The sequence below is a fragment of the Helicoverpa zea genome, chromosome 15 (assembly GCF_022581195.2).
Source record: "Helicoverpa zea isolate HzStark_Cry1AcR chromosome 15, ilHelZeax1.1, whole genome shotgun sequence".
Classification (NCBI taxonomy): Eukaryota; Metazoa; Arthropoda; class Insecta; order Lepidoptera; family Noctuidae; genus Helicoverpa; species Helicoverpa zea.
In genome coordinates this window covers 579,347-604,851 of record NC_061466.1, presented here as the reverse complement: position 1 = coordinate 604,851, position 25,505 = coordinate 579,347, and the positions used below count along the sequence as shown (strand labels likewise).

The following is a 25,505-nucleotide window of genomic DNA, read 5'->3' as shown; positions in this document are numbered from 1 at the left end:
TATTATTTATGTATTTTTTTAATATAATTACATATTATTTATTTAAACCCCCAGACATGGACGAGTGCGCGACGTTCGACAACGTGTGCGTGTTCGGGCGCTGCGTCAACACATACGGCATGTTCAAGTGCATCTGCGACAAGGGCTACCAGTCCGACAGCATCGATGACTGTAAGTGCAAGAATGGACCTTATGTGTGGGGTGTGAGGTTGAAATTAAGTTTGCTTGCTACTAGTACTACTTATAACTTGTTTATTCGTCAGTGATGCCCGGGTTCAACTGCACGGACGTGGACGAGTGCAAGTCGCCGCAGTCGTGCCAGTACGGGCAGTGCGTGAACACGCAGGGCTCCTACATCTGCCGCTGCCCGCCCAACTACGAGCTCGTCTCCGACGGCACCGCTTGCTATGGTGAGTTCTGCTCCTATAGTGATGCCCGGGTGCAACTGCACGGACGTGGACGAGTGCAAGTCGCCGCAGTCGTGCCAGTACGGGCAGTGCGTGAACACGCAGGGCTCCTACATCTGCCGCTGCCCGCCCAACTACGAGCTCGTCTCCGACGGCACCGCTTGCTATGGTGAGTTCTGCTCCTATAGTGATGCCCGGGTGCAACTGCACGGACGTGGACGAGTGCAAGTCGCCGCAGTCGTGCCAGTACGGGCAGTGCGTGAACACGCAGGGCTCCTACATCTGCCGCTGCCCGCCCAACTACGAGCTCGTCTCCGACGGCACCGCTTGCTATGGTGAGTTCTGCTCCTATAGTGATGCCCGGGTGCAACTGCACGGACGTGGACGAGTGCAAGTCGCCGCAGTCGTGCCAGTACGGGCAGTGCGTGAACACGCAGGGCTCCTACATCTGCCGCTGCCCGCCCAACTACGAGCTCGTCTCCGACGGCACCGCTTGCTATGGTGAGTTCTGCTCCTATAGTGATGCCCGGGTGCAACTGCACGGACGTGGACGAGTGCAAGTCGCCGCAGTCGTGCCAGTACGGGCAGTGCGTGAACACGCAGGGCTCCTACATCTGCCGCTGCCCGCCCAACTACGAGCTCGTCTCCGACGGCACCGCTTGCTATGGTGAGTTCTGCTCCTATAGTGATGCCCGGGTGCAACTGCACGGACGTGGACGAGTGCAAGTCGCCGCAGTCAGTTCAAAAATTAAACTGGAACTTATTTAAACTTCTCAACAAAAATTATAAAGAGGATTATTTAGTTTATTTCCAAAACTTCATAACTGATTTGAAAAAATCTTTCACTATTCAAGAGCTACACTATCCCCCATTAAGTACAGGAGGCTGTATTTAATCTCGATAAGGGGTGGAAATTCTATTTTTTTTTTCTGTTTCTAATTGTAGATTCGCGAAAGGCTCGTTGCTACGGCAAGGTGGACTTGAAATCTGGCGCGGAACATTGTCGCGATAGTGACGAACTGTCTGAAGATGGCACCATGGCCGCTTGCTGTTGTTCTGTTGGTAAGTACCATAGTAAATGTAGCATTTATTTATCAGTTTATTTATTTATTTTTCAATTTGTGTACATAGATATTGATAAAAGAAGATTAAATTAGAACAATTAAGTAGGTACAAAGTTGTAAATAAATGCTTTGTACTATCCGATTAATCTAGAAGAAATCGTAAGTTTATATTGAATGTTGTTTTGTGTGATTGCAGGTGCTGCTTGGGGCAACTACTGTGATTTATGTCCTGAGCCTGGCTCGGAAGCTTACAGACAACTTTGTCCTGGTGGTCCTGGATATCAACCCGTTCTTGAACCTGTAAGTATCTTGCATTCAATATACCTTTCCTTTATAGAATGAATGCAGGATTTATAACTCGCTGACTGACGCGGTTTAATCATTGTCCCTAGGAATACTGTACTTGCTCTCTGGTTTACTTTATTCACATAATCTTGCAATTTTCAAATCGTGTCTTTCCTTTTTGTCTTATTATTCTAATTCTTACCTGTTGTGTTGCTGAGTTCTTTTGTCTTCTATTAATTTAGTTCTCAACAATTTTGCAAAAAAATATTATCTTCTCTGTCCAGCCATCATACGTAGTAACCCTGGCGGACATAGACGAGTGCACACAGCACCCGGCGCTGTGCGCGCACGGCACGTGCACCAACACGTTCGGCTCCTTCGTGTGCACGTGCGGCGACGGCTGGCAGCTGTCGCCCGACGAGCAGCGCTGCGACGACGTGGACGAGTGTGCCGTGCCGGGGATCTGTGGCCCCGGGATATGCAGGAACATGCAGGGGTCGTATGTGTGTCTGTGTCCCGAGGGATATGTCGCTATGCCTAATGGAAGTGAGTACCTATGTTGAGAAGATAATTTCAGTGCATTGGTTTCGTTGTTGTATGATTTTTAAACCGTAACTTACATGAAGCGTCGTTGCGTCAAAATATTGCGATAAAGTATAGCTGAATGTATCAGGATATCAGATATTTAGAAGAGTTACCCCTGAATTGGAGTGTTTCCTTTATAATTCCAGGCTCTAATAATCACATACCTATAATTAGTTCTAAAATAAATAAGATTGTATTTTAGTCACAATTAGAAAGAAGTACGCTGTCGGAAGTTACCGCTGCGTGTATACTCCCATCCCACCAAAAACATTAAATGTAAAAAAAAGCCAATCTACGCAATCCCTCCACCGTAAAAAGTTTTGAGATCGCATAGAAGCCAAGTCCTGTTCAACTTTATTTGTAATAATAAATCAATATTTTGTGACTATATCAATAGTTTTGTTCACATTACAATAATATTGACTTGGCCATGAGCACAATAAACTACAAATATAATACAGCATATCTTGGAGAGGTGAAAGTCAAACATGAAGTTTAATATCACAGAATTAAATACTTTTAGTTTATTCAATTGTTACTAAATGACCGACAGTCAGTATCATCCAACATCAATGAACTGCACATGTACTATGGCGCATGTTTAGTCCATGGTGATCTCAAATTCCAATCAGTCCAATCGTGAAATCATGTCCATATAGAATTTATCAATTCAATGGTATTTACACATTATTTCAAGGAGCGGCTTTTAACTTGTGCTCATGGCCAAGACAATATTATTGTAATGTGAACAAAACTATTGATATAGTCACAAAATATTGATTTATTATTACAAATAAAGTTGAACAGGACTTGGCTTCTATGCGATCTCAAAACTTTTTACGGTGGAGGGATTGCGTAGAGGATTGGCTTTTTTTACATTTAATGTTTTTGGTGGGATCTAATTTATCGCTGTCGGAAGTTACCGCTGCGTGTATACTCCCATTTGTTTTTGTTCAGTTCTTTGAAGAACCAACTCTAAATCATCTTTTGTTTTTAACAGAGGAATGTGTGGACGTACGTCAACGTCAATGCTACATGGACTGGGACCCCGACACGGGCCGCTGTACCGGGGCCGCAGGGGTGCCACAAACTAAGTACTTGTGTTGCTGCTCCGTCGGCAAGGCATGGGGAGCACCATGTGAAGCTTGCCCCGACAAGGGGTCGCAGGAACACATGGCCTTGTGTGGAGAGAAGCCGGGAGAGTACATCAATCCCATGACCAATGAGACCAAGCCCATCAATGAGTGTGACATCATGCCGCAGTTATGCAAACCTGGTACTTGCCACGATACTCCTACTGGATTCCAGTGTGGATGCGATCACGGGTAAGTTCAGCTTTTAGCTTCGGTATGTTTTTGTTTTTGGCAAATATGAACTTTTTACTGCTGATACAAAAGAGTCTTGTCATAATTTTGAGTTTCTGTCAATCCCCTTCCTATCTTGTAAAAATACAGATATTTTTTTTTATACGCAGTTTAATAGAGATGTGCTAATTGATGAGAATTTTTCTGCTATGCATTTAATAATGTTATACCTGTTTAAAGTTAATGGACAGACGAGAAATATTACTGTAGTTTATCGTGTCTACAGTCTCGGTCTTTGTAAATTGAATATATCTCTCTCTCCATAGCTACGAGCACGACAACACCTCCCACTTATGCCGCGACATCGACGAGTGTGCCGACGGCCGCGGGCCGTGCCGCGGGCTGGCGCAGTGCGTCAACCTGCCCGGCGCGTACGAGTGCCGCTGCCCGCCCGGGTACGCGCTGTCCGCCACGCTCGACGAGTGTGATGATGTGGATGAGTGTGCCGACCAGAGGCTGTGTGAACATGGAGACTGTAAGAACACTATTGGATCATACAGGTCAGTATATATTTAAGGGTGAATTTTGTTTTAACTTTTTTCAACATATGACCCCGCCGTGTCAGTCGAAAGACGTCAAGTGCTAGATAAAGACTTCCCCCTACTAGGAATAATCATACTCATATGATGAAGATTCGCCACTTTGCTCAATCTTCAGCAACCTGCGACCTGGATCAGATCCTCCGTCTATCTAATAAATTTGCATAATTTTTCATTATTATATATTACGGCTAAAACTCAAAATATAGCTACAGCCGGATTCAATCAGCTACAGCTAGTTGTAACCGGCCATATACGCCTAATTTAGTTATATCCTCTTATCTGCGGTTAAATCTAGGGGTAACCTTCATCAAATGAAAATAACGTTATTTATACTGACTAATGACAATTGTCAATTGTACCAAAAACTGTAACTTGTACAGATGCGAGTGCAAGCCGGGCTACACACTACGCGACAACGTGTGCCGCGACGTGGACGAGTGTGCCCGTCCCCGGCCCATGTGCCGCAACGGTACCTGCGAGAACCTGCCCGGGTCGTATACCTGCCACTGTGATGAAGGGTTCAAGCCGGGCGCTAATAATGATTGTATCGGTGAGTTTTTAGACGACAAAAATCGAATTTGTTTATGTACTCCCCCTATTTACAGACTTATATATTCACTACCTTATATACTCCCTCATATACCTCCTTATAAACTTTCTTGTGTACTTCTATGTGCATTTTTCCTTTTTATTCCCTTATTTAACCCCCAATATATTCCCTTATGTACATTCTCATGCACTTCCTTATTTCCTTTTTCTTATATACTTCCTATATCCTCCCCTATATGCTTTCTTATGCAGCTACCTTCACTTAGAATGTGAATTTCTAACCATATCCGATGGATGTTGCCACAACCTATTTTGAGTTCTAGATTCGCTCCTGTAAAGCTAGCAAGCTCCTCGGAGCTAGGTAAACTTTTAGTAAATGCGAGTCAATATTCCTCTTACCCCAGACAGTATACATATGTAATATTTATTGAGGATTAAATGAAACGAATTTGTTTCTCTGAAACAATCAAAGAAACGACATTTAAGTTTATAACATCGTCTCCTCAATAATCCTTTTCTATATTAGTTTAATTTTATCCATAAAATTCACACAGCAAAATTAGTAGAAAGACATCGTCCGCCATTATATGGCGTCACTCGCCACAGACAACTTATAAACGCGCGAAGCGCGGCAAGTTTAAATTAAATAAAGTAATTAATGAAATTACATTTCATTACATCTCCCCCCCCTAAGAACGAAAATAGTAAATAATGTATGTTTATAGTGTACATATCAGTTATCTTCATATTAGTTTTCTTCTTCTACTTTATCTTCTGCATCCTCTGTGGTGACAGGTTGTAATTTTGTTATGTGAAATAAAGTTGATTCTGTTTTTCTGTTTCCAGTGTCAATCCTATAAATGGAGTTTGATATTTTCTCTACTATCTTAAAAGGGCCTATTTTTAGTTCATCTAATTTCTTTCTATTCATTCTATTCCCATTTTCTACGTATACACTGTCTCCTACATTAAACTCTTGTATTTTTCTATTTCTATCAAATATTTTCTTGTTGTACTTGTGGGATTTTATTGTATTTTCTAATGCCAATCTTCTATCCGCAATCCACTTGCCTTCCTTTTCTATTGTTTTAAATTCGTTAGGCAGAATATTAACATTTGTACCGTCTAATAAATATCTTGGTGCAAAGCCTGTAACGGAGTGTTCTGTTTCATTATACTTTTGTATACATTCCCTTGCTACCGTTGTCCATGTTTTGTTGTTATTTCTCTCATTAATTTTACATCGTATTTTATTTACTATTGTTTGATTTAATCTTTCATTCAAGCCGTTAGAGAATGGTGTATTCACAGCTGTAAAAATTAGTTTGATACTATTTTCTTGCAAATATTGCTTAAATTCTCTTGAATTGATTCCTGGATATTGATCTGTCAAAATTATTCCAATCTCATCTGTCTCTAATATTTTTTTTACTAATTTTATAAAGTCACTTGCATTCTGTGTTTTTGAGGTCTCAATAAATGCATATCTTGTGTAGTGGTCAACTAAAAGGTGAAGGTATTTTTTTGTTGACCTAGATCCTCCGAAGCCACCAATAGTGTCTAGTGACATTATTTCAAATGGTTTTGTTGCTGGTCCCAGTTGTGACATTAATCCAAATTTGGCTTGGCATCTTGATTTATTTTTTATACATATTTCACATGTTTTACAAACATTTATAATATTTTTTGTTAAGTTTTTAGCTGTATATATTGAACTTATTTTTTTCTGTAATTGTCTTATTCCAATGTGAAAATAATCTTCATGCACCTTTTTTATACATTTTTGACTAAACTCTTCCGATAGGATAATCTTTTCATGTTTCTTTATTTTCTTATAATAGATATTATTTTTGTGTATTAGATTTTGTTTCTTTTCTTGTATTGTTTCATTCTTCTCTTGATCTTCAACTATATCTTTTATTTGTATTAAATTAACAATTTTCAGTAGTTCGTCTTTGTTATCTTCTGATTCTAGCACAGGGTTTCGGCTTAAACAGTCTGCTTCTATATTCTCTTTACCAGGTATATATTTTACTGTAAAGTCATATTGAGATAGATAATATGTAAGCTCACCCAATTCTTCATCTGTCCTACATTTAATGTTCATGTTCTCAAGAGGTTTGTGGTCTGAGTAGATAGTGAATTGTTTTCCAATGAGCCAGTGTTGCCAATACTTAACAGCTTCTTTCATTGCCAAACACTCCAAATATATAGCCTTTTTTCGTTTTTGACATTCATTGAGTTTTTTTGAGAAATATGCTACTGGTTTGTCTTTACCATCAAGTTGTGTTTGTTTCAGTATTGCCCCGATACCCTCTAAGGATGCATCTGTAAAGATTTTTATAGGCAAGTCTTTATCGAATATTTCCAATACTGGTTGAGAACATAAATATTGTTTTATTTGATTAAACGATTCTTCACACTTCTCTGACCACACAAACTTTTCGTTTTTCCTTAATAAGTTATGTAATGGATCTAAGACAATCGCGCTTCTTGGTATGTATTCATGGTAGAAGTTGATTTTACCCAGAAATTGTCTAATATTCTTTTGTGTCTTAGGAGTTGGAAAATGTCTTATTGAGATCAAATTGTCTTTAAGTGGTCTTACCGAGTTATTCTGAATCACATGCCCGAGATATCTTACTGAGTCTGAAGCGAAGGTACATTTCTTGAACTTCAATCTAAAGCCTTCTTTTATTATTGCCTCTAATACATTCCTTATGTGTCTTATATGCTCCTCGAAGGTGGCAGAGTAGATTAAAATATCATCGATATAATTTACAGAGTATCCTGTGAGATTGTGCTTTCTTAGAATATTGCTTAAAATTCTCTGGAAAATGGCTGGTGATGTTTTCAAACCAAAAGGAAGGCAGGTCCACTGGAAATGGCCATCCTGCGTGACAAATCCTGTTTTAAATCTATCTTCAACCCGCAGTGGTATTGCCCAAAATGCAGAGTTTATATCCAGTGTAGTAAAATACTTACAGTTTCTATAGTTCGGCCATTCAGAGAATGCGTTCCTGACACGTCGCGATTGAACTGACGACGTAACTACATTCATTGATTATTGATATAATAATGTTGTTTTAATGCTCCTCAATTGTTAAAACGGTAAACAACCAGCAAAAATATTTTTATCGTAACTGCAACGCCATTGCAAAGTTACGTCGTCAGTTCAATCGCGACGTGTCAGGAACGCATTCTCTGAATGGCCGAACTATAGTCTTAATTATCAAATCATCTATTAATGGGAAAGGCTGAGCTTGCGGTACCACAATTTTGTTCAAGTCTCTAAAATCCACACATAAGCGGGATTTTCTATTTTCACCTTTTTTAAATGCCAATGTCACTGGTGCAGCAAAGGGACTGTAAGATTCTTCTATTAAATTATTCTTCAGTAACATAGATATTTGCTCTTCGATTTCTAATTTGTCTTCTATTGTACATCTGTAGGGTCTTTTACTACAGTATCTGTTTACTATTAAATCAATGTGAGCTTCATAATCTTTCACTGATCCTATATCATACTTGTCCTTAGCAAAAATTGTTTTATATTCTTTGATATTTTTTTCTATCTCAATCTTCTTTTCATTATCTAAATGGTCTATCATACTTATGAATTCCTCTGTCTCTATATGTTCATTGAAATTTATTGCATATGTTTTTATATTCTTATCTTCATTTCTGTTATCTTTAGACATGTCTATTTTATTTGTTATTTTCTTTTGTTCTATCTGCAAGTCTTCATTTTGAGTTAATTTAAATTTCTGTATTATATCCAAACCGATTATAAAATCTTCAAAATCATCATTTTCTACTACATAAACGTCAATCTTCTCTTCTATATCAAATATTTTTATTTTTATTGTTATCAAGCCATCTGTCTTCTTCACACCATTAACCGTTTTCATATATGCTATGTTCTCATTGTCTTTCTTTTCTCTTACTTTAATCAGTCTTGAATTTATTAAAGAGATCTGTGAGCCTGAATCATAGATTCCACTCACTTCTAGTTTTTCTTCTAATAAAAGCTTGATTTTGATTAATGGTGTACTTACTCGTTTTTTTTATCCGTATTCATATCAACTTCAATAATGGAATTATTGTTTACATTTTTGGCTTTAAATGCCTTTTCAGATTCAATTTTGTTTTTCTTGAACCAACATGACTCCTCTGGATGATATCTAATTCCTTTGTCCAAAGACTTACAATTGTTACATGGCTTCTTCTCATCACTTTTATTCTTATAAATAAATGTGCCACTCTTTGTTGTAGTTAAATTTTTCTTGTACATCATACCTTCATATTTTCTTATCTCGTTGAACAAGTCAGTAGAGCTGTCGAGTTCATCCCTGTTTAACTTATTTAAGATGAACCCAGGTAAACCTGTTGCAATTAGATCTATCATAGTTTTGGGGTCTATTGATTTGTTAACATCTAGTATAAGCCGTTCCTTTTTTATAGCATAATCAATTAACAGTCCTTCTTTGTACCTGAATGTGAGTGCACTTGTGACTATATCCCATCCTCGGTTTTTAAAAGTTTCTAAAAATTTGTCTTTCCATTCATTCCATTCAGAATGTACTGTTAGTTTTATCATCATAGATCTATACCAATCCAAACAAGACTTTTCTAAAAATAGTCTCAATATATCAATTTTGGTTTCATCTTTTGTAATATTAAAGCGCTCACACTCTTTTTCAAAGTTCTCTATCCATTGCATAGCATTTGAATTCTTACTTGTGAATTTTTCAATAATAAACTTCTCAGAAATATGTTTTAGGTTGTGTTGATTTTCTTTCTTCGTAGTAGTTTCTATTAATTTTTCCAAGATATTTTGCAAACTGTCATCTTTGTCTCTTGGTTGTTTTGTGCTCATTTCTTCTAGGTACTGATCTGAAAACTGCATATTACCTTCCTCATCTATATATATTTTCTTTTGGTCTTCATCCAATTTTATCCATATTTTTCTACTTTGATGCCTTTTCTTTATGCTGTTTTTAATTTTTGAGAAAGTGTTCATTTTAATAATACTTGTATGATGAATCACTGGCTTCAAATCTTCAGGTAAAACATAACATTTTCCTTCCTCAGTGGTTATAGAGGTTATGGCTAACACGTTCGATTTGCCATCATTTGAAGATATCATAGTGAATTCGAACTGCAACCGGTCCATCTTCATTTTAAATAAACGAAAATGTCGTTTTGTAATATTTATTGAGGATTAAATGAAACGAATTTGTTTCTCTGAAACAATCAAAGAAACGACATTTAAGTTTATAACATCGTCTCCTCAATAATCCTTTTCTATATTAGTTTAATTTTATCCATAAAATTCACACAGCAAAATTAGTAGAAAGACATCGTCCGCCATTATATGGCGTCACTCGCCACAGACAACTTATAAACGCGCGAAGCGCGGCAAGTTTAAATTAAATAAAGTAATTAATGAAATTACATTTCATTACACATATTTGATCGAATGTTTCTCGTCGCCCAGACATCAACGAGTGTCGCGAGGGCGGCATGGTGTGCCGCAACGGGCGCTGCCGCAACACGGCGGGCTCCTTCCGCTGCGACTGCGCCGCCGGCTACGCGCTCAGCGCCGACGCCCGCCACTGCCGCGACGTCGACGAGTGCTCCGAGCTGCCGCACCCCTGCGGCAGGGATGGGTCGCCTTCCTGTACTAATACTAACGGCGGGTGAGTAACAACACATACTTATACGACCGATGGTCAAGTTGAACTTAAACAATAATTATCGAAAGGACATCCCCTTTTGACCCACCTTTTTAGCGCTTCCTAGTGTTATTGCTGATGTTGTAGTCAACGTTAACGTCAGTGAAATGTAGCTACTATATTTATTACCTATTTCCTGGAGTATTAGCTTAAACATCCATGTAAAGCTATTGAGTCAACGACGCCATGATTTCTAATAGTCGTTTACCTCCTGTACCTAATGCTCTGGTCTAAACTGACTGACTTTCGTTGTTAAGATACAAATTAAGTATTCAACTCTTAAGTTTCTATAGCGATGCTTCTTCCTCTTACTTCCTCGAGTAAATAAGATACTCAGTATTGTACATAAATATGCCTCCACATATTTTTTTTGAAAATAAAACCTTATTGAAATAGTACCAATTATACCTTATGGTATATTTTTTAAATATTATAAAATATGATGTTGAACTTATTTATTTATTTATTCCTAGTTACGAATGTTCATGCGGTGCCGGTTGGCGACTAGTAGGCAGACGCTGCGTGGACCGCGACGAGTGTAAGGAGATACAATACGTGTGTGCTGGAGGCGAGTGCAGAAACTTTAATGGAGGGTAAGTTTTACTTTAATACATCTGAACGATACAAAAAATAAAATAAATAAAAATTATGGTCACAAAATGCAAAAATAATGAAAGATTATAATCGAGACTTACCAAGCAGCATGTAAATTAAGGGATTAACCAAGAACTTGAAAACAAAATGTGGTAATAATAATATAATGTAAGTCATTTGTACATGAATTGTAGGTGTTTTCTTACTTTTGTACCTTATTCTCTAGCTACGTATGTGACTGTCCACCCGGCTGGCGTTTCGACAAGGCAGCGGCCATCTGCGTGGACGAACGTAAGGAGCTATGCTATGACGAGTGGGACTCAGGACGATGCCATCGAGCTAGACCTCTGCAGCTCGGAAGACCCGAGTGTTGTTGTTCAGAAGGTATAAAGTCTTGGACTGGATTTATTAATAAAAATAATTTACGCATTTATTCTGTTAAATATCACCTTATTGTTTTGGTCTATGTCATACTAACCCGAAGGACGAATTTTATGAAACCTATTTTATGTGAAAAATTTACCATGTTTATGTACAACAAGTTAAACATAATGTTTTTTTGTGCACAGGTGCTGCTTGGGGCAGATATTGTGAACGCTGTCCGGCTCCTGACTCGCCTGAATTCTTACGCATCTGTCAAGGTGGAATGGGAAGACCTAATCTTACTCAGGTAAACTTACCGTCTACTTACACACCCTATCAGAAATCTTGTCAGCTTGATACCACTCTGAATAACAAACTGCTATATTTCGTAAGATCTTCAAAAAAGGTTATAATATTTTTTCTTTTGTACCCAGGACTTAGACGAATGTAAAGTACGTCCAGACGTGTGCCGCGGCGGTCGTTGCATCAACACGGACGGCTCGTTCCGCTGCGAGTGTCCGCCCGGCTACGTACTCGACGGCAGTGGCCTCGTGTGTGTGGATGCTGATGAGTGTGCTGCTGATCCCAGGATATGCGGCAACGGCACCTGTACCAATACCCCGGGAGGTTATGAGTGTAGATGCAACTTTGGATTCACGCAGGGACCTGATGGGGTGAGTTTTGGTTTTAGTTACATAATTAAATTGAAGTTGCATAAAAAATAGTCTGAAAAGATACACAAGTCATTATTTTTCGTAAAAAGACTCAATTTTGTAAAGATAGACTATAACTGACGTCCCGTTTAAGTAAAATTTCTTCCTAGAAGTGACGTAACACAAAATTCAAGTTTGTTGTGTTTTTGCTGTTATTGGTTGTGGGAGAAAAGCCACATATAAGGATTATCTAAAAGACAAACTAAATACTTTTTATTTATTCATAATAACCTATCCCTTTACCCTCGCAGACATGTGTAGACATAGACGAGTGCATGGAAGGCCGTGCTACCTGCACGTTCCGCTGCCACAACACGCTGGGCTCGTTCCGCTGCACGTGCCCCTACGGCTACGAGGTGGCGCCCGACGGCGTGCACTGCAAGGACATCGACGAGTGTGCACAGGACCCCAGGGTCTGTCCGCATGCCTGCGAGAATGTTGTGGGCTCTTATATTTGCAAGTGCCCTGAAGGTAAGCTGCTTTCATTCAAAAATATCTTTAAATATTACTATATATCGGTTGAGTGCTAAAGTGCTAAGTATGAATGTGGATGGATGGACAGGAAGAGGAAGACCGAGGAAAAGATGGATGGATTACCTGAAACATGACTTGAATAAGAAGGGAGTGAGTGTCAGTATGATGAGTGACCCCGAATAAAATTGGGAACAGGGCAGGAAAAAGAAGAAGACTATAGAGCGGTTGAGCTGGTTCTGGCCAAAGTACAACAGGGAAGGACAGTAAGAAATATAGTATAAAATCTGGTAGATTTAGAAGTTAAAATGGAAACGCGAGGAAGCAACGTGTGGTCATGGTTACCTTTGTTGCACCTTACCGCGGGAATACCCCTTTTTACCAGTTTCATCAACCTGACTTGACATTGCAGGCTACAGACGCACATCATCCCCCCACGACGCACCCGACGCGTGCGAGGACATCGACGAGTGCTCGGACAACCCCGACCGCTGCGCACCCGGCGTCTGCATCAACAGCGAGGGAGGGTTCGCCTGCGACTGCGATGCTGGCTATGAGCCCAGTGAGGACGGCATGGCTTGTATTGGTAAGGATCTGGCTAATAATAAGTTTTAGAGTTTTATATGAAGTGTGATAATTGGCTTACTCCTCCTATCTCCATTGGTGGTACGGGAAGGACTTTCAATTCCTCTTCGTACCACTGATTGAAATTTTATTGAACCATTCAATATACACTCTACTTACATTACATTTTCTTCTATTGGTTTAGTAGTGGTGTAGTAGTAGTAGTGGATCATGAAAAGCCATATAAAACATAGTGAAGATGTCAACATTTTCAATGTGGTCTATCCGGGGGTTAGTCTAGAATAATTTCCTTTCACTGAGTGAAGTAAAATTAGGTTTTTCGTCCTTCAGATCACCGCACAGGCATGTGTCACCGTTCGCTGGTGTCAGGCCGCTGTATGCCGGAGCCGTGGCCGCGATCCATCGCGTCCACGCCCGTGCCACCCGCACATGTTACCAAGTGAGTACTACATTATCTAGGATCTTTGTATGAGCAGTTTATTCAAAAACTATTCTAGTAGATAATCGGTTTCTTCAGCAATTGTCTTGTAAAGTTCCCTATCGTATCTCTCTATGGCTCCAAGGATTGCTGTCAGGGAACCCAACTCAGGGTTAAGCTCGTCTTTGTAAACAACCTCTCTGTATTGTGTGTATTAAAATAGTTGTGTGTACAATAAAAACTAATAATAATACAATTGCCACTTTCCTTAGGTCCGTACCGTCAATTTAGATCCCGGGTAGCCGGAGAAAACGAAAATATAATCAAAAATAATAATAGTAAAGTTTAAAGTCACGACTTTTTCTTAGATGATTGTACTTATTTATGTTTGATCAGCAAAGTGTTACACAACATTGGTTATAGAAACCTTGTATTAGACAAATGATATTGACGTATCGGTAAGATCCTGATAATGAATGTAATGTTTGGTCGACAGAGCACAATGCTGCTGCACGCTGGGGGTAGCCTGGGGCCCCGAGTGCGAGTTATGCCCGGCGCCGGGCAGCCCGGAGCGTCGCACGCTGTGTACTCCGGAGAACCTGCAGCCCGGGCGGCCCGGCCTGGTGCCCGGCGTGCCGGGCCTGGTCGGCGAGAACCACGGCATGGGCACCGACATGTACGACGTAGATGAGTGTGCTGCCATGCCTGGACTCTGCGCACCTGGCAGATGTATCAATACTATTGGAAGGTTAGTGTCTTTATGATTTAATATATTTTGTCAAAATGTTACTACTTTTCAGATAGTTACCATAAATTAACACCCGATAAAAGCCCAACTGCTTATGAAATTGTGTCCGAAAAAGTCCGGATTTATAGATTGTTTTCCAGGGTTCAAAGATGAAAAAATCTGAATTTCATGCGTCTCGGCTCAAAGGGATTGGTGCAATGTTTTTTTTTAACTTGGCAAAGGCACGTACACGTAGTAGATACAACGCCATCTGTCACTGTTTTTGAGCACAACTTTTTGACGTGACAACGTCTTATAAATCGATGGAGCCGGCTGCACGCACGAAAAAACATGACTCATGCGGCGTTACCTCGCTCTGAGGCGTTACCTCGCTCTGAGGCGTTACCTCGCTCTGAGGCGTTACCTCGCTCTGAGGCGTTCCATCGCACAATCGGCCTACGCGTTCGGCAGCGTTCGACATCTGTCTCTCTCCCACTTGAGTGAGCGATGCGTCCGCGTAAACAGCTGCTATTCAATAATATATTTACATATTTTCGTCAAGTATGAAGTGCAGTGAAAAGTGAATGTGGTGTAAATTGTTCATAGCAACGATAATTGCGACGATAAAGGTAATGATTCTTTCGATATTAAATATATGTTCAGTGATATATTGTCGAATATTCGTGCTTTCATAATTAAAATAAATAGCATCAGTCCGCTAGTGCAGCGATTGTAGGTTATGCTATAACAAAACTATAATAATAAGGTAATAGAACTATTTCACGATGAGTAAAAAATCAATTGCTTTACTATTCGATCGAAATAATTATGGAGCATAGCCAGTGTTGGGCAAAATGAAACCTAACTACTGATTACTAACTACAACTACATATTGTAGTTAGTAATCAAAACTGCAAATTACATTAAATAATCGTAAAAAGTAGTTAAAAAATTTGATTACTAACTACAAATTGTAGTTGCAATCACGATTACGAGATTACTTTTTATAACTACCTACACATTTTAAATAATCAATCGCGCGTTTATGTACTGACTTGTCGTTTGCTAGTTAAGTACAGTTACCGGCACGGAAGTCGAGCCCTGACTTTCACCTGCGCAGAAGTGATTTATTGGGTCCCTTTGGTGGTATGAAGGGAGCGCGGGGGCGGCGGTAAAGCGGTGATTGGCCCGCAGCGCATCGCGTCATAGCCGTCACTCGGGATTGGTTCTTAGCGGCGGTTGACGTACGTCAGGACGACGAAACACTTCGGGCCAATTTAATTGACACCAATTTTTATAAAATATATTTTTCTTTTTTATAAAAAATGTTTTTCATTTCATTAAAGAATAAATTAAATTCGAGGTAAAAAATGTTAATAAGAAAAGTACCAAGGTACGTAGTAATTTTATTCTTGTCAAACTAGAAAATTTAAGCTATACTTTAAATTAGAAACACTTTTGATTATCTAATTCCATCCCAATTTCCATTTCTCAATTAAATCAATCAATATAAATTTTTTCTTTAAATCATTGAGCCAGTATGGAATTACTTAGGGAACTTAGGATAAAATAAATAAATATATTTAAAAAAAAAATTGACATAATTGTATTTATGCGTACAAATAAATGTAACTTGATCAGTTCAATTATGATTTCCATTAACCTCCTTCTCTACATCCATACAAAATATCTATCAAACAAATAAAATGAAAATTTTCTTTTGAAAAATGCAACCATTCCATCAGTATTTTCTTATGACGTTGTCACGTTCAACTATCGTCAGTAAACCGACTTTACAGACAACCAATTTTTTTATTATAAAAAAAAGTCCGTTTAGAAAATCTCGAGCTTGTCAAATTCGCAACAATATGTACATGTAAACAGAAGAATAATAGACTTACGCATATGTCCAGTTTCCGCTGCGTGTGCGGGCGCGGCTACAAGGCGGCGGGCGAGGTGTGCGCGGACGTGGACGAGTGCGCGGCGCGGCCGGCGCCGTGCGAGCAGCTGTGCCGCAACTCCGACGGCTCCTACGCCTGTCTGTGCCGCGCCGGCTACGAGCTCGACGAGGACGGCGCCGCCTGCCGCGACGTGGACGAGTGTGCGAGGGGGACCCATACGTGTCAGCAGATCTGCAGCAATACGGATGGCTCGTATGAGTGTTCTTGTCAGGATGGCTATGAGAAGCGCGGTGATGCTTGTGTTGGTGAGTTATGTTCTCCTTTCTTTGTACTGTATCATCATCATCATCATCATCATCATCATCATCATCATCCATCATCATCATCATCATCAGCCTATCGCAGTGCACTTCTGGACATAGGCCTCTCCAAGTGCACGCCACTGAGATCGATCGATCTTTGTACTGTATGTGAAGGTAATTTGGTTTTGAGAACTTCAATGCAAAAGTGGAAAACATAGAAAAGCTTCTGACATTAAACTACACAAAAAACTGTAAGAATTTTCACTGTACATGAAATATTTTTATTGAGCCTAAGTTACTATGGACGTCTGACATTGTTCTTTCGTTAATTTATTAAATCCTATTTCCTTCCCTCAGATGTGAACGAATGCCACGAAGAAGGTCTGTGTCCACCCCCTGGCAAATGCGTGAACCTGCTGGGTTCGTACCGCTGCGTGTGTCCGCGCGGGTTCCGGCTAGACCTGGAGGGTACGCGCTGCCTGGACCGCGACGAGTGCGACGACGGCCGCTGCCAGGCGCCCTGCAGGAACTACGCCGGCGGGTACCGCTGTGACTGTCCTGCTGGTGAGTCATCTTGTTCTACAAACGGGTCGTGAACAATACGGAACTGTTTTATAGACACCCATACACCGATCGCCGCGCCTACATAAGGTGAATTTACAGTAGATTTTACATTAAAATGTAAGTGAACAAAAGCCCTCTATGTCAGTGGTCAGATAGGGCAGTCGCTCCTTGTAAAGCACTGGTATTCAGGTACATCCAGTTAGACTGGAAACCGACCCCAACGTAGTTGGGAAAAAGGCTCGGAGGATGGAGGATGGATGGTGAACAAGAGCCCTTTATGTGTAGTGCCCTCTCTATTGTGCGCTACGTAATGGAGCAATGCACTGAACGTCGTGTCGTCGGTGTTGCCCAAATAAAATCTAGTTCAGAAGCGATAGCATAGATGGCGTGAAGAACAATTTTGTGCAGACTCTTGAAATTATTCTTTATTGAGAAATAGGGTCCTGTGACATCAAAATTACATTATTTCTTGTCTGTTTCCTTTGAAACTTATGTAATACCCGGATAATTTTTCATATTACTCGAGAAGTTTTTTGGAATTGTTCTTTTAGCAGTGAAGACATACGTACAGTGCATTGAAGGGGTGGTCCCACACTTCGTACGTTATCTTACATTTTATTATATCAAACCGCCCAAATGGTGTGATTACTAAGAGTTACTAAGTTATCGTCGAAATATCGGCGTTTCACCATAAGCATCACTTGACCGTTACGCCATATTAACGTTATTTCTTCTGGCAGGTACAACTCGTTCGTCTAGCGGCGTGTGCGTGCCGCAGGACGCGTGCGCGGCGTCGCCGTGCGGCGCGTCGCCGTGCTTCGCGGTGGCCGGCGCCTACCGCTGCGGCTGCCCCGCCGGGTACGGCTGGGACGCCGGTCACGCCGTGTGTCTGCAGGTAACACTAACGACAATATCTCACAGCTCTTAATTATTACATGTTGAGCAGACCATGTCCCACCTCATCGCATGTCCACTGTGCCCTGAAACTTGCTCGCGGGAAGATCTAATGAGCATATTCGGCCGTTCTCTCGCTGTGGCGGCATATTGGGCTGACAAAGTGTAGATTCATAATTTTATTATGACATGTCATCGACACGAAAGAAGTAGGAGAATTATTACATGACTTTAAAAACTTAAAGAAATTACGACTTTAAAGGTGCCAGCAATGGGTTAGCGCATATTTGGTCAAGGGATGGACGGATAAATAAATCACGAACATGCCTTTTACTTATGAGACCGCATACCTACTTATGCTCATAATAAATTATAAAATGTCTTACACATCATCGTGTTAAATGCACTTTTAATTCTTGTTGTGTCTATAATTTAAATTTTTCTTATCCCTTTTAATTTATCGCCCAACATTTTTTAGTCATTAGTATTTACGAGTTTTTGTGGCAAAAATATTTACACGAGATATTTCCGTCCAGCTGGCAGGCGGATGCGCGACGGCAAGCTGCCTGTACGGGTGCAACTCGTTCGGCGACTCGTACCAGTGCGGGTGTCCGGCGGGCTACCAGCTAGTGGGTGCCGGGCACTGCCTCACGGCGCTGGACGGCGCCCTGCCGCCCGGCGACATCGGCGACGCGCCCGTCTTCCCCGTCCGGGACCAGTACAAGATCGGAGGGGATAAGGACTTGATATCTACCGAGGGATGCTTCAGTTGTAAGGTGAGTGACTGACAGTATTGATACTTTTTGAAGTCCTTGCTGGCCGCACTTAATGACACATGGTAGTGTCAAGTTATGTATACCTACATATTCTTCAAGACAAGTCTGTGACAATAGTTTCTTCCCCTTTTATTTCTAATTGTTTTGCTAGAAAAGTAGCAGATACTGTCTATTTTGAGATCGTGCTTTACTGCGTTGTCTTTGGATTAGAGATTTTGACATAATTTATATGAAGCTAATGTCAAAATTCAATATTTGATGGCAAAACAACATTATGGATCGGTTATTTTAGTTCGCAATTAATATTCCAAGTTGTTTAATATAATGTGATTTGTACAGGTGAATGGCCGAAGACGAAGGGCTCCGGACGAGGCGATAGTGTACGCGAACGGTACAATGATCGTCAGGAAACGCAAGAGGCGCAGTCGCCGTAAGTATCTATATAGAAATAAAAATATTAAAGAAGTGAGAATGCCTTTCCGCCCTTTTGCACGAGATTTGCCCCTTTTAGCAGATCAGCCAATGAATAACCCTTAACAATTTCTAGCCGTTTCACTTCCGTTCCGAGGGAACTACTTCCCATACCCAGACAGGTTATGTCTTTCCCTCAGCTCCAATCCACCAAAATCAATCTTCAGCCAAATCGGTTTAGCCTTTTTTAATTTATAATTAGTGGAACTAACACGGTTTTTTATATGTAATCCTTACATATACTTATTTCCGCAGGTCGTCGTTCCATCCTGGAGCCGGAAGCAGAGCTGATCGTGGTATCGGCAACTCCCCAACAGACTTGGGGCCGAGCCCCGCTGCTGCGGCTGGTGCCGGCCGAGGGTGGCGCCCGACCACACTACAGGATCGCTTATGGAGACCAGGACAAGGACTTTTTGCTGTCCAAGAGAGACGGCGCCTGGGCACTTAGGCTCAGGAGGCATCTTAAGAAAGAGGTATGGCTTTTTTGAAAGTTTATGGCGAATATCTAAATAAATAAATATTAATAACAACTCTTTTTGAAAAATAAAGATTTTTATAGGGATACACATACATCTTTGTTACTTTATATTTTTATATAGGTACATAGTTACTACGGATCAGTTAAAAAGTGTGAACAATACATATTTATTGTACGTATTTTGCATATTTGCAAGGTATCAAAGTTTAATCCACCTTAAAGTCCTTTTCACACTGGCGTTTTATGATAAAAATAAAACACTGTTGTCCCCCCCAGGTGGTACTAGAGCGTCAGTTGGAGCTGGAGGCGCGGTTCGTGGCGCCACCAGACGCGCGACGCGGCCGCGCGGGCCGCTCGCGCCGCCACGCCGCCGTGCCCGCGCCGCTGCGCCTCTACGTGTCCGTGCGCGTCGCGCCCAGCACGCGCTGACCTGCGGCAGCCTGCCTCACCGGGGATACCTGACACGCCACGCACATAAAAATATATCCATTTGAAGATACTTCAAAATCAATAAAAATTTATCGATCAAATTGTTAATGAGCCGTATTGCACACACTATAAATACATAACAACATAGAGAAGATAAGAAAATTTTGCGTAAAAAAATATATGTTTTTAAATCTTTTTAAACCGTTTACGAAAATACTTATGTGCATAGCGGTGTCATCTATCCAATTCTAGGCGAGTTACTCGAGAGATGTTCCCTGCAACTTCTCTAGTGTCCAGTAGTGAGACTTGTAAATATACTCCTTATTTATAACACTGCCAATCCCTGTGTAAATTATAAAAGTAGACATTTCTAAATCAATTAACGCTAAGTTCACCGATTGGAATGTATCGATTAAGTCTCACTACCGATTGAAATTGATGTGTCATTGAAATGATAGACTGGTTCTGTTTTATGTGTGACTAAATATTATGTGTCGACGGAATTGTTTTAATGTTCGCGTGACGATCGATTCAGTGACTGCGATTATTTATCGATCAGGTTTTTATTTTTAATATTAGGAAAATGGCCGTCCCCACAAAATATTTGCCGCACGTTCCCATCGGGCCAACAGGCCTCGTCGGCAGTATTAAATAATTTGTGTGAGATTGAATGCATAATACGTAGTTAGTTGACTCTCATACCGAAGTCTGGGACGTATCGATGTTTCATATAAAATGCAATTATTTTATAATATTAACAATACAACACTAGTTAATTTGCCATTGATATGAAAAGCCAGTGAATAAGTTTATTCTCATTATGATAAGCGAACTAATATTTTACTTTAAAGTCTTTTTCTTTTTGCACTATTTAGGGCACAAACACAAAACCCACACGCTTTGAAATTTATTAATTTATTCAAATTTATTGCTGTGTCAGTTAAGATTAATTAAAATGCCTCATCTTTATTGAAAGGAAAAGGACTTTAAATATTGAATTATTTATTTTTTTATTGCAGTTATTTCTCTATGTAGGTTCACACAATGGATATTTGATACATTTTATGTGAGATATTTTTATACATTTTTATCATCGTTTGGCACTTATTAGTCGTTCTCTAAAAAGTACAAAAACCAATGCAATAGTCTTGCTTGTAAATATGTGTATACAAATATTAAAATTAATATAAAATATTTAGTTATTTTAGTAAGAAATATTTTAAGAATTATTTTAACGTAGTTGTAAGACGAAGTGGATCAAAATCAAATTAATAAATTTTTAATTCGAGTTCTAGTTTTATTTCCGATTAGTGTCGTTTTACGAAGCACCAAAGTGCAAAGCACTTTCACGATTCGTACTCGTTTTCCAAACATTAATTCAAAAGACCTCTCTAGCTAGTGGAGACGAACTTTCATATAATCGCTATACAGAAACAAATTTTAAGCAGTGTGGCAGTTGGTAGTCGCTAGCTCGCTTCCAAAACGTACCTTAAAGAATTACGTAGTGCGATTAGTGTTGCCCAAATGCAAGAACAAGACGAGACTTAGCCAGTCTTGGTCTTGGTCTTGCGCCAATACACCTGGTCTTGGTCTTGGTCTTGGTCTTGCGCTCCCAGTCTTGGTCTTGGTCTTGGTCTTGCAGCAAGAGTCTTGCAAGTCTTGCAAATACCTATTAGTCTATTACTATTTATTAAAGTTTACTTTAAATCTTAGAAAAACGTATTAGAATTGGAACATTGTGAGCTTGAATTAACATAGCCATAGTAAAGATCAAGCAGATTATTAAATAACTGAAGATTTGATAAGAAATTCGAAAAATCAACTGACCTACATGTCGTTTTCCATGGAAGTAACTGTTTCTTAATAAACATTTATGATTTATAAGCTTACATTTGCTAAAACATGTAAAAAAACAAATTAATTACAATAACTTGACTGTATTTTAAAGAACAATACTTATCTGTCTAGAAAGAGATTGAACCCTCGACTTATAAGAAATTTAATAAAAGAGTTTTACGATTTATCATTTATTTTTTACATATAAGTGAATGTTTTGGAGTACATCTATACTAATATTATAAACCTGAAGAGTTCGTTTGTATGTTTGATGACAGAAGTTTTAAAATAAATAAATAAGTCCTGAACGTCACATACCTCCAAAGTTACTATTCCTCGTGGACGAAGTCGCGGGCACAGCTAGGAAATACTTACTCTCATCATCTCTCTCAGAGATATTCGGGCTGGTAAGTAATACAAAACTCTTATCGCAGGCTTTTTATTTTATTAGTAGGTAAGTACCTACGCGTTTTATATTATTTTATTAGTTTTGTAGAATTAATTCCAATTAAGAAAAAAAAGAAAACACTTAATTCCAATTCTTCCTTCATACTTTTACGGGCTTAGGACCGTCAGAAACATTTTTCGTAATAAAACCGAAACAAAGTGATGTAAGTTGACAATGACGTATTATCAGGCCTCTGTCACTCTCTGTACTTGCGCGCGATAAATGCCTACCACTCGCTGGGTTACCGGCAGCCCCACGCAGCTCAGGGCGCACAACAGTCACACGCGCCGCGCGCAACACAATATTTTTATTTCGTGCGGGTTGATCACTCCTCGGTTGCGTAACATTATTAGATTGTTAGGCGCAGCGTACAATCTTCTTGCTACCCTTAAATTGTCACCAGCTATTGAGTACACGCGTACCATTTGTAGGTACTCGATATTCGAGTAGCGACGGTTCCTATCACTCATCATACAAGACGTTTTAAAACCTATTTTTAAGTAAAAGGCGGCATTTATCAAAGTCCACGTGGACTCTTTGAAAAGTGCCGTCGTCGTCTTTGGCGGTGCCGTCGTGCCGCTCGTGGAATGAATCTCATTGGATGACAGTCCACGTGGACTGTGCTAGATTGGCTTACGATATTTTGTCTCGTAAAAAATGGAGATGGAACGATCACTCGACTCGAGCGCTGGGAAGGTACCTACTTTCTACCGTTTGATACGTACATTATTAACAGAATGTTTCTTATTTCTAATGTATTAATTATTTTTCTTTGCACCTATTATCTTAATTAATGCTGTAAAAATAATAATCGTGCCTAGTGGTATTTTATGTCGGATACATTGAGTGGACCACCTTTGTAAGACGACTAAAAAGTCGCGGTGTATTTAAAAGTGGCTACAATATTTATTAAACGGGTGATATTTGAACACTTTTGCTATTTTTTCTTGTAAAAACTTAAGAAATATAATGACTAAATGTACAATAATAGTACCTAAGTAATTAGTTTAAAACCATATAAGTAATCAATATTATAATATATACTTACTAGAATGAATTAATATGACATCTACTACCTATCCTTACCATTTTATCCTAATCATAATACTACTTGCTTGATCAGTATAATGTATTCATTTTCATTCTAAGCACTCTGAAACTTATTTATTCTTTGGAACACCTGTATGTACTCTACTAGGAAATTATTTTGCATGAGTATACGTATTACGTACGCCCTATGGCGGCAATCAAATAGTGTCAAATGTTATGATTTCGGCGTGGCGGCAACGATTGTTGTAGATTTCAAAAGAAGCCGCCGGCGCGTGTATCATAACCATGTACTTCCGAAAAGCGGCAAATTTCTTTGAGAAGTAAGTACAAAACCTTTGATGCCGCATTATCAAAGTGCCGATGGTTAAAACATAACTAGGCATGCACTCAGTTTGATTTTAATAGATATTTTTTTATTCGCTATGTTTATGGTATTAGTGGTAATGCGCATAGGTCCAGTTTTTCATATTCTTTGATACAGTTTTTAGCGTCTCATAGAATTCCTAAGCGTACCTACCTATACACCGAACTGTTACACCTAACTACTCAGTGAAATAGCGCTAAGTCCTAGCTGCAAGACGCAAGAGTCTTGCAGGCTAAGTCTTGTTCTTGCTCAAGTCTTGCACGGTCAGTCTTGGTCTTGGTCTTGCTAAAAATACGCGGTCTTGTTCTTGGTCTTGGTCTTGCAAAAACGCAAGAACAAGACCAAGACTGCAAGACCAAGACTGAATTTGGGCAACACTAAGTGCGATGGTGCGATGTAATAGCGGTGACTGGTCGCTTTTCCGTTATACCATAAAATCGATTCAAAATAAACATCTTTCGTTATCAATTACTTTTTTATGTACTAAAAGATCAAAGTAAAAGTATAGGTATCTTTAAAACTTGTTTAACTATAAATTGACAAAGTTTGCGCACTGGTTGATAAATATTCTAGTATATACCTTGAACAGGCTTTGGAATACTTGTTTTCCCATCTTTTCTTCCCTATTATACGTCACCAAAACACGCCGAGCGACACCAAAACTGTGCATCTCTAGCGCCACCTATCAACCTCATACACAAGACTATAGTTCGAATCTCAGCAATGGCCGGCCGGCATCAATAACTGCTCGCGCGGTGGAAAAACCTAATTAAGGCGACGAATTGGTAAACAATAATTCTATAACCGGCACGCGCTTCTAAGGCGCCAAGAGGGGACGGAGCGTCTGAGCGGGGCGAGGATTACAATACGCGCGCTAGCTTATAACTAAAAGTCGTAAGCGACAAAATGGTTTTGTAATTTTATTATTTAGAAATGATAATTTGATAAAAATTCCTTCCACAATTTTAAAGAGTATGTATATACGCAACTACTAAAAAAGTTAAGAGGCTTAAATCGGTCCCGTTTGCCCATAATATGTGAATCTCTTTTTAAAAAGAGGTATGTTTGATATATTTTTCTCTGTTATAAAAGTTACCTAATCATGTTTTGAAGTCTAACAAAATAAGGTTTATATCATGAACTTTCAGGTAACCAAGTTGTATTTTGATCCGTTTTGTATTTACTGAGAAAGATTGAGATCCTTGGCGCCAAAATTTCCAATTCGTCCTCTTAAATCTGTGAATACGACGAACAGTGATATGGTGTGCTGATTCCTTTGTTCCCTAGCTCAGCTTGACACTAGCAAGATATCAACGCGTCCCCGGCTGGACGCTAAACTCATCATACCACATCATCCTACGTATCGGATACTAGGGATGAGTGGAGATGAAAGCAGAACAGATGACCGATGGGGTAGAAATGTTCTCGAGTGGTGACCACGACCCGGAAGACGCAGCGTGGATTGGCTCCCCACTCCACTGGATAGTCGGACGATCTAGCCAAGGTCGCCGCGCAGTACTGTAGTAGTGGATGGCTGAGGCCTTTGTCCGGCAGTGGAGGTCTTTAGGATGAAATGAATTCATTTTT

The 25,505-nt window shown here is 39.8% G+C and overlaps 1 protein-coding gene across 2 annotated transcripts in view; it reads left to right on the top strand.

Moving 5' to 3' along the window:
• The window catches only part of LOC124636760 (fibrillin-2-like), a 51,945-nt gene extending 30,437 nt beyond the window's left edge, over window positions 1-21,508 (top strand). For both annotated transcript variants that reach the window (XM_047172893.1, XM_047172892.1), the window contains exons 31-54: window positions 55-171; window positions 264-410; window positions 1,353-1,469; window positions 1,668-1,771; window positions 2,041-2,302; window positions 3,342-3,666; window positions 3,972-4,205; window positions 4,628-4,797; window positions 10,297-10,498; window positions 11,008-11,127; window positions 11,355-11,512; window positions 11,698-11,798; window positions 11,926-12,165; window positions 12,456-12,675; window positions 13,088-13,261; window positions 13,591-13,699; window positions 14,175-14,426; window positions 16,319-16,611; window positions 16,966-17,172; window positions 17,913-18,067; window positions 18,603-18,842; window positions 19,182-19,272; window positions 19,569-19,786; window positions 20,068-21,508. In XM_047172893.1, coding sequence (XP_047028849.1) covers window positions 55-171; window positions 264-410; window positions 1,353-1,469; window positions 1,668-1,771; window positions 2,041-2,302; window positions 3,342-3,666; window positions 3,972-4,205; window positions 4,628-4,797; window positions 10,297-10,498; window positions 11,008-11,127; window positions 11,355-11,512; window positions 11,698-11,798; window positions 11,926-12,165; window positions 12,456-12,675; window positions 13,088-13,261; window positions 13,591-13,699; window positions 14,175-14,426; window positions 16,319-16,611; window positions 16,966-17,172; window positions 17,913-18,067; window positions 18,603-18,842; window positions 19,182-19,272; window positions 19,569-19,786; window positions 20,068-20,220 — 4,409 coding nt within the window. In that variant the 3' untranslated portion in view covers window positions 20,221-21,508. The remainder of the gene's footprint in view (window positions 1-54; window positions 172-263; window positions 411-1,352; window positions 1,470-1,667; window positions 1,772-2,040; window positions 2,303-3,341; window positions 3,667-3,971; window positions 4,206-4,627; window positions 4,798-10,296; window positions 10,499-11,007; window positions 11,128-11,354; window positions 11,513-11,697; window positions 11,799-11,925; window positions 12,166-12,455; window positions 12,676-13,087; window positions 13,262-13,590; window positions 13,700-14,174; window positions 14,427-16,318; window positions 16,612-16,965; window positions 17,173-17,912; window positions 18,068-18,602; window positions 18,843-19,181; window positions 19,273-19,568; window positions 19,787-20,067) is intronic.
• The last annotated feature ends 3,997 nt before the right edge of the window (window positions 21,509-25,505 follow it).